The sequence below is a fragment of the Anas platyrhynchos genome, chromosome 2 (genome assembly GCF_047663525.1).
Source record: "Anas platyrhynchos isolate ZD024472 breed Pekin duck chromosome 2, IASCAAS_PekinDuck_T2T, whole genome shotgun sequence".
NCBI lineage: Eukaryota > Metazoa > Chordata > Aves > Anseriformes > Anatidae > Anas > Anas platyrhynchos.
In genome coordinates, this window is record NC_092588.1 from 35,483,868 (window position 1) to 35,498,966 (window position 15,099).

Here is a 15,099-nt window from a genome sequence, read left to right on the forward strand (position 1 = left end):
CAACCCAATCTAGTGGATGTCATCCCTGCCTATGGCAGGGGGGTTGGAACTAGATGGTCTTTAAAGTCTCTTCCAACCCATGCCATTCTATGATATGATTCTGTTATAAGTCCTGTTATTATAGAAATAGCACTAGCAAATGATGATGCCAGAAAACTGAAGAAAAAAAAAGTTAAAAAAAAAAAAAAAAAGTGTGTTAAACAGATGAGGGTAGTGTATATCCCTTTTTGGAGTAAAATGTTTATTTCAGGAACTGAAATTCACTGTGTCATGTAACATGGTATATCCCTATCATTGGTTGTGTCCAACTCTGAAGATATGTTTGAAAAGCACACTCAAAGTAATATTATAACAGGCACCCAAAATCCAGATTAATGCTCCTAAATAGAAAAGGCTTGCACTTTAGAGATACTGAACTTTTCTTAAGCAGGTAATTTCTTTTAGGTGCCTACACTATCTCAAAGCAGTATTTCTTAAAAACTGGAAAAATTTTCATTACTGCAGTAGCTTAAATTTCTTCAGTGACCTAATATAAGAGATGTCTTTTTTAGCTGATACCAGACTGACTGCTTCAGCCAGTCAGTCTATACAGCAATTTGACAAAAGTAATCCCATAGTACTAATATTATACCAGCTTGCAAAGAACTATGAACAAGCAACACACACAGAATTAATCCATCATGAGAATTACATCTACAATTCACTTCTGCTACAGTTCATTATTCTTCTATCCATCATTGCAGATGTAATATATGACTTACAAACCTGACTGATTTGGAAGAGTTTAGGAAAAAAAATGACAATCTACAGAAATTTTGGAGTGCAAAATCTCAAGTTTTTAAGAAGTCACAAACTATGCACGACAAGCTCCTGAGAGAAATTTTTCTCAGGTCTCCAGCAGGATGAAAAGAGGAAAACCTTTAACTCTTTGCTACAACGTTTTAGTATGGCATTAAAACAACAGAGTAACATTGATTACACTTAAAATTTTCAGGTTTAATTATTATTAATTAAACCTGAAAATGAATTCAACGATTCAAGATTTTTTTCATCTGTCCATTAAATTAAATGTATTCAAAACTAGTAACTTTTGCAATACAGCTTTGGTTACTTCTCATGGTAACATAGTAAAGCTTTGCATAGTACAGGAAAGCAGTCCAAGATTACTTCCCTCACCTACTACATATGATGCAGAATAAATATGTTTAAAAATGGAAAGCAACAATAAATACACAGCAAGATGAGAGAGGAGGATATGGAGAGAAGAAAATTCATTATTGAAAGTGCAGAAAAGTTTATGTTTAGGGTATTGAAAACCATTTGCAGACAACTATAAACAACTATAAAACATTACTGCAGTTTTTATTATTGCCTTTGAGCAAAGGGTCCTGTTTTTTGTTTTTGTTTTTGTTTTTTTCCACTGGACCCTTTGTTGTATAGCATAGTCACTACTATACTTTTCTAACATAGTCACATTATTAAAAAACAATACAGAGATGTAGTCTTTAATTAATTAACCAACCTAAACCCTAAGGGTGATGACACAGCATTATTTATGGCCGCAATCTATATGCTGAAAGTACTTCTTTTCTTAACTTCTACTCTATATACAACAAGGGAAAAAGATTTCTTCAGCAGTCAGTAATTGATACCTCTAATGTTTTATATGAAATTGTAATTAGAGCAAGAATAAACAACTTTAAAGACAGTGACTTTTGGCATTAACTTGACCAGTTCTTGCAAAGCTTGTCATGTTGGTGCAAGAAGTTATTCCCTTGTTTGTCAAACTGGTCTGCTCCAAAGAGAAGTTAGGGAAAGGAAATATGTAGCTTCAGTCATTTCAGTAAAATACCAGTATTTTAGCTTACACTTCTGATGGAAAGAAAATAGAATATGAAATTTGCAGATATAAATACACTTCCCCAAAGTATGGCTTTTCATACTTATATATTTTTAATATCCATATGCGCATGAAAAGATAAAGAATACTTAATAAAAGGAGCTGTATTATTTGTATTGTATGTATTATTTGTCAATCTGACCCAGAGAACACCAGTTATATGCAAAAAACTTTTAGGATCACTTTCATAACAACAGCAGATTTTACCATTTGGAAATATTCACCAATAAAAAAGCTCAAACTCTAAAGTAGCACTTGCTTTTTTCTTCATCTGTGATTTTGCCAGTGTTTGCCTCCCATACATACAGAGCTTTATTTTACTTTAAAACATACACACACACAAAAAAAAAACAAACAAACAAACAAACAAACAAAAAAAAAAACGATATGATGCTACTTCCAGTACTCTCACTAAAAAAAAAAAAAAAAGTTACACAGGCAATTTAATGAGATAAAATAACATTTGGAAATTACAGCCTGCCTTCACAAAGTTTTGACATTTCATTGAATCTTTGACTTTCTTTGCAACTTTATTTGATGATTAAGAAAAAAGGGAGAGAGGTAGGGAGAATGGAAGACTAAATTTCTTTAATGTTTGTTCAGTTTAGAAGCTCAATTTATTACTACACCATAATTTACTTTGCTTCCTGAGTACACAATCATCCTTCAAAATGTCAAAGGGATAAAGGTGACCAATTACAAGATATTAAATGAAATACATATAATCCCAAGAATAAGCAGAAGAAAGATGTTGCTACATTGGTATTCAGCCAAGTAAGAATTAACACATATGATTGTTTAGTACCTTTGCAGTCAAGCTGAAAAATCCCTTTGGTTCAATCATTTTTTCTAACACATGGCACTTTATTCCAGCTGTGCTGTCATACTCGTAAACCACTCCATACTCCAGGTGAACATTGTCAACAGTCAGGCTTACGTGATCTTTCTTCCCATCAATTATTGCCATAGTATTAAACTTGTCAATCACCTCTAGAATAAAGAAAGTAATACAGATCAGTTGAGGAGGGTTGGCCACTGAAAAATGAATTAAGAAAGGGGGGGGCATAGGCAAACATTCTAGAAATACAAATGGTCTAATCATTCTACTTGAACATGTACAGCCCATAACCGAACTACCAGGTGAGTGATTTAAAATCAGAACACCAGTGCCTTTATGAATGCTAAAATGCAAAATCGCTAAAGAAGCATGAACAGACAAGTCACAACAGTCTCTGTTTAGAAACAGTCATTGTTGAAAGGGACTAATTCAATTTCATTTAAAATCTAGACAGATAAAATACAGTATCAACAAAAATATGAAAACTGAGAAATTCTAAATAAACCATAAGAAAATTATCAGAAATGAAACCACTATGTCACCATTTACCCAGAGAACACAAATACAGTTCACATGCTAACCACCTCTTTAATTATCATCTTTGTACAAACACACGAATCCAGATTTATCTAAATGTCAATTGCCTGAAAATAATCTGAAGGATAGCTGATTTGTTATTTCTCATGCAGTAGTCACTAACTCATCTAATTTAACTTTAAATGATTACTGGTGGTGAAAATAATTCAGGTAATTCCTAGGATTTCATATCCTATGAATGAAAATTAAAAAGATTTTTCCTGAAGTGTTCACAGAAGCTTTTTCTTGAAATGAGAAATGCAATAATTTTCAGGGAACAGCATGTTAAATTTACCTCCTTACAATACATAAAAAAGCAAATCTTTACATAAAGCACAACTTACTGTCTGCCTGCAATTTCATCTCTGAAAATAAAGCCACTGCCTGTATTTTCCTTGCTACTTACACTAACATTCTGAACAACAACAAAATCAAAACAAGCTATCACATACCTTCCACTTTGCAGTCAAAGGCATCTCCTCCATCATCTCCAGAGGGCTTGGCATTTGTTTTCTGAAGATCTTCCTGTGCACTTTCAATGCTGTTGTAAATCCACTGTATAGAATCTTGCTAAAAAAAGTTAAAAAAAAAAAAAAAATCTTTACAAATCTTTACAAGCACAATTGATAGCAACTTACCCCACTGCTCTCAATCACATAAATCACATAATAGTTGCTTTAATTCCCTGAATATCATATCTACTGCCTTCTGAGCTTTGAGTTCAAAATAATATTTTGAAAATTACAGAGAATTTTGGCTTTGGCTAGAATCATCTGAAGCATTTAACCTTTTTTTTTCTTTTTTTTTTTTAATGTATATACTATCATGAGACAGTAGGAAATCTGTGGCAGTATGACATCCATCAGTTTCATGTCTCTGCCAAAAATAATCTAAGACATTTCAAATCAAACTGCAGGCTGAAAAATATTTGAGACAAGAAATTATGAAAAAATCAAGAGAACAGTTCTTGTCTTGCTAAATCTGCTATGTGTCCACAAAGCCGGGAAGATTGCAGAATGTTAATTTATAGCATGGTAGTATGTCCACCTAATCTATCACCCATGTGTCACTGGCAAAAAAATTATACACCACAGCCTTCATTACTTGAATTTGTCTTTTTGATAGTTATTTTATTAGATCTGCTTTATTTTCCCACAGATTAGCAAAAGATGCTAAAAGGACAGAATCTCAGGCAAGTCCAGCATTTTATGTGACTGACAGACACGTGCATACAGGAATGGTAGCTTGGTCATACAGCCTATGAAGGAGCGACCTGTAAGCCTTACACCTCATTTTCCCCCCTCACTTGTTTAGACATATGCCCATCACATCCTCTTGGAAGGGCTATCAAATCTACAGAACGTTCTTCTCTTCCTCATACATTTCAAAAGAAGCTTGATACTTCATTAATCACTCCGTCTCTAACAGCTACAGCAGAACAAATGGCACAATCATAATCATAAAATCATTCAGATTGTAAAAGACCTCTAAGATCATCTAGTCCAGCCTTTAACTCAGTACTGACAAGTCCACTACTAAACCATGCTACTCAGTTCTAAATCAACACATTTCTTGAAAATCTCCAGGGATGGTGGAGGTCCTCTCAACCTCTTCCCTGGGCAGCCTATTCCAATACCACAAAACCCTTTCAGTAAAGAAATTTCTTGTAATATCCAATCTAAACCTCCCTTGGCATAACTTGAGGCCATTTCCCCTTGTCTTATTACTTGGTGCTTGGGAGAAAGGGTTCTCTTGCTTCATGATTTGAACTTAAGATGGCCTAATAGAAGGGATACTTACTTCAACTGGAAGTCACTTGTTCAAAAGCTAACATAAGATATAATGCTATATGATTTGGAACCATATTCTCCAAATGCATTACAGAGGGACACACTAAGCATAAATCTGTCACATCATGATTAGTATCACTGCAAGGAAATTACATGGAATATCAGAAAGCAAAATCTGCTTTCAATTTTCATTTTTCCAGACAAGACAACAAATACAGACATTGTCCAACAGAAGTTGAAAAGTTATTCCAATTGCAACACATTGAAATGAAGCTTCGTACTCCAGGCAAACAGGAATACTCCTCGCACTGAGAAGTGGAATATTCAGAACGCAGAAAAAGATCCCCTTTCAATTATGCAATTGCCAACCACAGGAGAGACTGACTGCAATATTTGTGTTAATTAAACGATATGCTAATTACTTACAAAATAGGAGAAATCCACAGTCATCTTACAAATAATTAAAAACCCACATTTCTGAATAGGAAGTGAAATTTTAGCTGTCCTGACAGCAGTGGGAATACTGTCATCAGTCTAGACTGTTATCTCACACCATTTGATAGCAGTACATTCTAAAGGAAGGTTTTCTAAGAGATTCTTGTCAACCTGGGGGTTAGTTATATGGGATTTGCTGAACATGATTAGCTACTTTTTTAGACTGAAATAAATAATCTGCATAAGAAAAACGGGTATGTATTCCAAGATATTACAGAAGCTGATGAAAATAAAACCAAAACAGTAAATTTGCATATGAAGGCATTCATGCCAGCCAACATCAATCAATCCTTCAATTACATCTATAGAGAACTCCATGCTTAGAAAAGAGAGAAAACATGCCTGGTACAATTTAAAAAAAAAAAAAAAAGTAATCAATCTTTTACTCCATGCATTACTTGCTCATAGAGTACCCTTTCTTTACCAGAGCCCGTATTCCTTTAAAGAATAGGTGAGCTCTACCTTGATATGTTATGTAACAACATCAACTCCATGCTGCAGTTAAAAACAAAAACAAAAAAAAATCTAGACATTTTCATGAAGACAGTATTTGCATAACTGTTTTAATTCTTATTTATAATTCTTATCTCATATCTATGCAGTAGGTATGAGGGAAGGATTTCACTCCTGATTTTAATTGGATTCTTCTTCTCAATTAACATGCACTGGAAGAGTCTGTACAGTTAATTAATGATACCAGTTCACAGTTTATGAAAAATTTGCAGGAACTTGGAAAGATTACATTATATAATCCAGCTGGTTTTGGTTTTCTTCTATACAATTTATATCTTGCAAGCCATTAGATTTTCTCCTAAACTAACGTGAGAAAGATAACAAAACTTGGATGCTTATATTAAAAAAAGGCAAATTTTGAGCCCTTGAATTTATGTTGATTTCCAAGATTGGAATGCAATGGGAACACAAAGAATGAACACGAAGACTTTTATAGGCAAAATATGTGCACTCTGCTCTCTATGTGCTGAAGTGTTACAAAATTCTGGAAGAGGATCAGCTTTTTGAATTACATTCTCATGCTGATGAGCAAGCAGTGAACTGTGTAAATCCCTCTCCATCATGATGAGAATATACCTCAAAATGCTTTCTGCATAGAACTGCAGAAAAACTTGAACTAAAACTTTAAAAATACCATTTTAAGAGCTTAGCCATAAGCCTATATTTTTTAAAGCAGAAATTAAAGAGACCTCAAACATCAGCAATATATCAAGGAATGTTTGCCTTTTGTAATTCAACTGGCTTTCTTCCACTTTTATTCACCACTTGTATCCCTTTATCACACTCAGTCGCAACAGGTGCATGGACAGAGATACATACCACACTGTTTACTTTCGTTGCAGAGAACATTTTACCAAAAAAAAAAAAAAATTTAGTCAGAAAAATCTGCAAGAGTAACAAGTTAAATGTACCTGCATTGGACGCCTATACTTCCTGCATGCCGTGACATGAGCAATAACACTTGCATGAGTCTCTTTGCTGACATTAATTCCATTCACTTTGATTATGCATTGGCCAGGGTGGAGACCAGCTGCAGCTGCCACTGTTCCTGTTAAAAAAAAATAAAAATCACATAGTTGACAGGCTTCCTTTCCTAACCATTTCCTTTAAAGCTTACAGTCCAAAAACCCAAAAGCCTCTGACCACAGAGTGCTTCTGAAGTTAGTGGACTCTAAGAAAATAGAGTTCCAAAGACATTTCTGAGGATCCTATCCATGTTTTCATCTTTTTTCCATTTCATTCATAACAGAGTGCCTTACAGTTTTAATTGAAATATCCAAAAATAACAGAGTAGAAGATCTAAGCAACTTTAACAATAATAACAATAATCTTGAGTAATATATATATATTTTGTATGTGCAACATAAAACACATGCTTCAGCATTTTCTTTCCACAACAGAGTAACCACCTTGGGAAAATCCTCTATCTACTGAAAAGGTACTATAAAAATACCAGCTGTCTCCAGGTCTTTTCAGTATGATTCAAGACTATTCCTGAAAGACAGCCTGCTGGACTATAACCATCTACCTGAACACTCACCTCCTTATGTCTCTCTTGCTATTGCTACAGAGGTGCTGGTGAAGTCAAAATCTGTTGCTTAGAGAATGCAACACTGAGGTGAAGAAGCCAACTGTTAGAAAAGTTTAAACTGAATTTGCAGGGCTGACAAAAAGAAAGCCATGTTATGACTTCCAGGTGAGCATATTTGAAAAGAAATAACAAACAACATATTTTTTTCAGTATTAAACAATATAAAATAAGGGTTTCCTTTATTTTAGGCACTATCAGGTGTTGATGTTACTTAAAAAATATAAAAACTACCACAATTGTTGCATTTTAAATCTAAAGCCAAAGAAAGTCTTTGGAAATGATACTATTGGTTAAGCTGAGGCAGGGGAAGTTTAGGCTTGACATCAGGAGGGGGTTCTTCACAGAGAGAGTGGTTGCACACTGGAACAGGCTCCCCAGGGAAGTGGTCACTGCACCGAGCCTGACTGAATTTAAGAAGAGATTGGACTGTGCGCTTAGTCACATGGTCTGAACTTTTGGGCAGACCTGTGTGGTGTCAAGAGTTGGACTTGATGATCCTTAAGGGTCCCTTCCAACTCAGGATATTCTATGATTCTATGATTCTATTGCCAGCTATTGCAATCCACAAATGTCTGGATTTAAAAAAAGAAATAAGCCTTACTAAATACCTCTCAAAAAATATTTTTTGTACTTCATGAAAAAAAAAAAAAAAAAAAAAGGTTCCAATTCGGCAGAGTATTTAAGCATATGCCTACAATCTTTCAGGTTTAGCAAACCACACAAGCAAGATGTACGTACTATTGAGGCTAATTGGAATAAAGTATGTGCTTAATGAATTAGGATAGGCAGTTGAATTGAGATCCAGGTGCAGAAATAATTATCACATCAGCTCAGTCTAGTTTATTAGACTTTCTCTCGAAAATCTAATTTCTGGCACCACAGCCAAGAAAAAAAAAAAGTTATGAAGCTCTGTTCAAATCTGTCTGCTTTGCAGATCAGTTCATTTTAAATTCCTCAATTACAACGGAAGGAGGAGGGGAAAGGACACAACTGCCCCACAATAGCTGAAATACAGTGGTATCTGGCTTTACCATTAACAGCATGCAACAGCAACAAAAAATGTTTGAACTATTTTTGTTGCCAGTGCAGCAACCCAGAATTTATCAAGTTAGGGATGGCAAGCATTTGAATAATATGTCACAAAACAGAAAAACAAACCAAACAAACAAACAAAATGGTATTTAGACATGACATCTGCAATTACTGTGACAAAATAGGTGACCAGCACCACTGAAAAGGTTTGTGAAAAACAGACTCTCTGGAGAACGTTTTCAGAACATTGCAGAACTACATGGAGACCTAACAAATAAACTTTCAGGAAAAAATTCCCAGCACCCATTCACTGGAGAAAGGAATTTTGCTTCTGTCAACTATTCCTCAATCTGTGAAGAAGTCACAGCCTTAACTTACCTTACCTGCTCACTGGAGCTCATTTTGATTTGTCTCAGCCAGGCTATTTAGATATAAAATGTATGAAGACCACTTGTGTTGACAGTTCTTATGACTTACCTCTCCCAACAGCATGGACAACTGATGGGCCAAAGCCCCGGATTTGGAATCCCAGTCCATCTGCAGAGTCAGGAATCTTCACTGTCCTGGTACAAGCAAAAATCCAATATGAACATAGCAAAAGGTAGCATATTGTTATTTAGCATAAAATTGAACAGCAATAAGTAGTGTGCTTTTTATACCAGGGTGTAAAACTTCACACTGTTAGTCAATTCACAGTTTCAGATTCAGCATCATATTCCCAATAGTTTGAACAGCTTACATCAGAATTAAGAGCAAGTGGAGATACTAAAACTAACCAGAGGAAGGCAATACTATTTCACATGGAATTTCAGCATGCTAATTAAGACCAAAGCAGCACTGCAGCTTTCAAATTCCTCCCAAAGGGACTGCAATTCAGGTAAGTTGTTGTAAAATAGCAATGGAAGGTAGGCAGTCTATCAGGCAAGAGCACAGAGACTCAGGATCATAGATCATGACAGGCCTTGTCATACAAGCTGCAGAACACCGTGGAGACTAGATCTATGTTAGAATTTGCCAACATTTATTGAAAAAAAAAAAATTTGGCTGCAGCTTTTCTGAGCATCAACGCAAAGCAATGAGTTCTGTAAGGAACTGCATACTACCGTTTATGCAGTTTATAAGCCCATCATGTTATGTTCTTGCTTGGTCTAAGTGCAACAGTAATATGAAATACTGACAACCATAACCAACAAAAACACTGTTCTGGTTATCAAAATTCACATCTACTCCTTAAAATGAAGCCCCGATCTTGCCCAAAGTAAGCTAACAGGATGTCAGCTCAGGTTCCAGAAAAAGCAACACAGCTGCATTAGCCCTTATCAAAGCTGTTTAGGTCATGCATAACACAGCACTGATCTAACTTTGCAGTCTTTACTTCCAGAGTCAGTTCCATTATTATTTAAGGGATCTTTGCACTGGACTTCATGTGCTAGTGCAAAAGCAGACAAATCTAAATTGATGGTGAAAAGTGAATTTAAAATATTTGAACTGTAATAAGTTGGATTTACAGATAGATTTGACCAGTATCGTTGTTTCATTTCCTGTACTTTCAGTTTTTTTCTGGTATACAGAATGTTTAGCATTTGGAGACAATTAGAAGCACACATGAGATCCAAATCCCATTGGGGCCTATAAATTTGTACAGATTTGTACAAAAATGCATTGTGAACATGTTAATGAATAAACTATAACAGAACATCACTGGCAGTTTCAGCTAAGAAATTACGAGAGAATAGTTGTCTCTTCAGCCAACACAGTTGTGCTAGTAGCAGCTTCTGACAAAATGCAGGCAGTACAGAAAACAAGTTCTTAAACTCCTCTGAACTCCTCATTCACTAGATAATCTCTGTCATCCTTGAAATTCACCCACATCTTCACTGGTGAGTTGTGAAGAAAACATGATCAGAAATTGATCCAAGATCTGCATTAAAGAAATGCTAGGATATGCTTTTTATGTTTGCTACAATACTATCACCTACTGTGTTCTTGATGCTCTTTGGTTTGGTTGCTGTTCTTTTTTGTATTATCAGTCCAATTGATCAACTTTATGCCGTATTTCTTTCTTTGCTCTTTTCCCTGTTCTGGTTGCCTCTGCATTTCTCAAGCCATCTCTGCTTATTGTCAGGAGAAATACATCTCTGTTCTGCTGCTTCAGTGGAGCCATTTCCAAAGCCCTCTCTCTCTGTGTTATCTAGAAACAGGATGGGTTCCTCCTTTCTCTGCAAAACCTGATCAGAATTTCTCCCAACTGCTGTTTCTTATTCTCCTCTTTCTTTGTTACACAGAAACCATTAACAACTTTACTGATAGACCAATGTTCATTAACATATCTACTAAACCTAGGCATTAGGCCTCACTTTGTATTTCTTTTATGTAACAAAATTCTACTCAGGTTGCAGTGGTCAAATCATTGTGTAGAAATACAGCTGTTACACAAAGATCTGGAGTAGTTTACTTGCTACTGTTGTTTACACAACCAGCACACATACCAAAGAGGCCCATTAGATCACAAAGTCCAACTTCTGCCAAACCAGGAACTAATCCCCAGACAGAGGAACTTGTTTAATAAACATAAGTAAGAGATAAGTGATCAAAACTGTCCATGTATTCAAAGAAACCTCATCTACACTTGCGGTTTCTTCATGTACTTAACGTGGCAGACCTGATGATCTAAGCACTTGTGTTTTGTTTTTGCTGACTGACAAATTTAATAAAACAAAATCAAAGCAGATCAAATTGCTTGACTTTACAAAGTGAGATTCGGCAAAGCATTTAAAATAACTTCACAATAGCGCTGTTTGAAGTTCCACTTGTCTTTTTAAATTCGCTTCAATTGTAGTTTCTAAAACTTCCCCCAAAGGAATGACAACTTACTCCCGTGGTTTAGTGCTCACAAGAACCCGCAGGGGCTTTCTGCTGTTTAAACACGTTTTCAGGAAGCAATCCACTTCACTAAAGGGTCGCAGAAAAACCAGGTCACCGTTAATGGCGAAGATTTTTTTCCCAACCTCCAAGCCTGCCATCTAGAAAACAATAACAGTTGTGTAGATGTTTGCCTTTTATAACCACCAACGTTATGTTTTCTTCTGCTTGCATGCAACCCCAATAGGAATAATGACACACACAGAAAATTCTTTATGCCTCCTTCACAAACTACACTCAAAAGACACACAAAAAAATGGTTCTGGAATTGGTTATAGTGACCTCAAGTGTACTGAGGTCACTCCTTCTGAACTCTCCTTCTGAAGAGACCTAACGACAAGTCCTACTGTCAGTCAAGATTTTATTGAAGTATTACAATATTAGTTAATATCTGTAATAATTAACACAATAGCCTTCACTGATCCAGTTGTTTGCTTTTTTTTTTTGCTATTATTGTTGTTATTATATTATTGATGTTACCTCATTTGCCCACATGTCATTCTCCAAAGGAGCTAAAGCTTCTTTTGACAAGGAAGGACCTGATGACTATTTTAATAAGAGAATACCTATTAAGCTCCAAAACGGAATGGTATCCTTGAAAGTTTTATGGCCATACTTTTGAACCAATGGTACAGCAACCAAATTGCATACAATCTTTAAAGAAGTCTAACAAGAAAGAAACCATTCCCAGCTAGGATGGCAGGAGTACACAGAACTGCTCAAGGCACATGCAAAGTCTTAGTGCCACCTGAGATCATGACAGAACCTGACTCCTGAAAAGACCATATGGAATTATGCAAAGCCAACAGCAAAAGATCTCTGGATATAGTTCTGTGGTTGCAGTTGTATTGTACTGTTTTTCTGTCATATCTGTTTTTATCATAATTTTTATCCCACAATGAGATGTGGGACTTAGAAATAGAAGGGCTTGAAGTCCAAGTCTTTTTTTTTTCCCTCTTATTTCTGTATATTTACACATATAGAGACTCCCATAAAATTCACTAGAACAGTATTAAATTACCCAAATAACAACTAAAGCAATACTAACAAACTGAAAGGCTATGATTTATTTATTCAGATTTTTAAATTCTAGAATTGCTTGATACATCCTCTATTATGAAATACATCAAGTGCAACCTACAGACTAGAGTACTGTTCTATATTCATTTCATATTCTACTGAAGGATGTTTATTCCATTCATGAGTAATGTAACCACTGGAATATTTTTAAAGCATTAAAATAAAACCATTACTTTTTCAAAACTCATAACAAATTACCTCTGTATAAAATAAATGTTGCTAATGGTCACAGCTCAATTTTAAAGAAACAAAGCAAAACAAAATGAAAAAAGCATAATAATCATAGCTAACTTGAAAAGTTCTCAAATTATTGTATTATCATCTGCTATCACACATTTTCTTAACTGATATATAAATCATACACCTGTGAGCAAGTCAATAAAACAAGAAAGATAATTTATAATATTTAATACCTCAGCATTGGATCCTTTCTCCACCACTTTAATAATTGGCACCTTATTTCTATCTTCTAAACCAAAACCATAGGTGCCTTCATTAGATTTAATCTGAAAAATAGAATTGTTCAAAAGATTGTTCAGAAAGGCATTTAGTAAATATAGCTCCATTAAAAAAAAAAAATACACAGTGCTAATTTACTGTCACTACAATCAATTTGGTTTTTAATCATCAAAACATATGATAATTTGGTTTAACTCACCAATAATGACTTAGCTATGACATTTTCCACTACTTTCAAATCATGTTTCATCAGTCTGTGCTTCATATTTGACCCTTCCATTTCTTCATCCGCATAAAAACGGAACAACAGTGGTTCATCTTTAAATTCACTTTTCTCTAACACTGTATGACACAGAAACACAAACATTAATCCTGTTCTTCTTTTGAATTCTTGAATAGCATGTTTTTATTACCCATAATATACTGAACGTGTACAAATTAAATGCTAGCAAACTACTTTTTGTGTGAAGCTAAGGAAAACTTAATTTTTAACATTAGCAACTCTATTTTTTCTGGATCCATTATAGGTAGGTATCACTAAGTTTATTTTCAGCTACTGTATTTAGATTTCACCAAGGTTAGGAAGACTAGCTTAGCCTGGTTTTAGTGAAAATGCTAAGCACAAGGTTTCTTCCTGAAATTGGTTTAAGAACATGATTTTGAAAAGTTCTGTTGGACAGCTGTTGGAAATGCTCACCACCAAGTTCTGGCACTCTTCAAGTGCATGAATGAAGTACACCATGTTCAGTATTAGAAATGGGTTTGCTGGGGATGTGGAAGCAACTAGAACAGCAGACAGATGCAGTTTGTATGTTCAAAAATCAAAGGCAAAAGTGAACGCTGTCTGAGAAAAAGTTAATTCTTCCTCCTTATCTAAACAAGCTGATGAGAAAATGACTTCTTTTTCTTTATTCCAGTAAATGACCCACTGCTTCAATCATTTCACTGAAATCTTCCCTCTGATGGTATTAAATAGAACCTGTTCTCATTTTTCGTACTCCACATATTTCTGCTCTTCTCTCCCTTCTTCTTTGTTCTGTGCTGTCTTTATTATTTTTCTACATTTCTACATTTTCTACAGTCCACTTTCTCTGGCTGTCACCACTTCACATATTTAAAGTCATGCTTCACAACACTTAATTCATTCCTTCAAAAATTATTCCTTTATTTTCCTACATATTTCCTCAAGGTCTATCTTCAGGCTCACCTGCGCAAATGTGCTTAAGAATTTTCTTTCAATGTGGTTCATCAAAATTCCACCCCTAAATCCTTTGAAAGATGAAACCCTCAGTATATGCTTTAAAATTGATTGAAAATAATTTTTAGAGTATACAATAGATATTTTTCTTCTTCTTCAAGATTGTATCATAGGTTTCTCCAGTGATATAATGAACGAATTTCCTATACCGTCTGTAATATCTTTAACAGCGCCTGCATTTCCTTCCTACTATGTAGATGGCATTAAACAAGAGGTACCTTGTATAGAATGTATTTACTTACCATGGTGCATAAACCCATTATCACAAAGAGCTACACCAAAGATCATAGCTTCCTCCCTGGTCCGGCAATCCCCCTGTTAAACCATAGCATATTTTCTTTATATTTTAATATATAAGTAAAATGGATTCTATTCACAGTGGTATAGTCTCACTGGGCAAGTATAAAAGTATTGAGATTTTTTACTTCTATTTTATAAAGCTGGTACATGTTGACTGAATGAACAGGTTGCCCTGTTCTTGTTCCTGGTTTGCTTAAAATAAAACAGAATCATAACAGCAAATTGGTACTGACTTCCAGCTAGTAATTTAGGGTTTTCAGGGCTATCCATTTCATTTTAAGCCTTGAAAAATATCACATGCTGAATTACAAAGCTAAGTCTCATTAAAACATTTAAAGTTCCATT

At 34.9% G+C, this 15,099-nt stretch overlaps 1 protein-coding gene across 2 annotated transcripts in view; it reads right to left on the reverse strand.

The window, feature by feature from the left end:
• PREX2 (phosphatidylinositol-3,4,5-trisphosphate dependent Rac exchange factor 2) overlaps positions 1-15,099 on the reverse strand; it is a 175,572-nt gene that overhangs the window by 76,551 nt on the left and 83,922 nt on the right. For both annotated transcript variants that reach the window (XM_027452319.3, XM_013099335.5), the window contains 8 exons: positions 14,697-14,769; positions 13,396-13,538; positions 13,151-13,243; positions 11,610-11,758; positions 9,213-9,298; positions 7,024-7,160; positions 3,767-3,884; positions 2,706-2,890 (listed from right to left, as the gene is read on the reverse strand). In XM_027452319.3, coding sequence (XP_027308120.1) covers positions 2,706-2,890; positions 3,767-3,884; positions 7,024-7,160; positions 9,213-9,298; positions 11,610-11,758; positions 13,151-13,243; positions 13,396-13,538; positions 14,697-14,769 — 984 coding nt within the window. The remainder of the gene's footprint in view (positions 1-2,705; positions 2,891-3,766; positions 3,885-7,023; positions 7,161-9,212; positions 9,299-11,609; positions 11,759-13,150; positions 13,244-13,395; positions 13,539-14,696; positions 14,770-15,099) is intronic.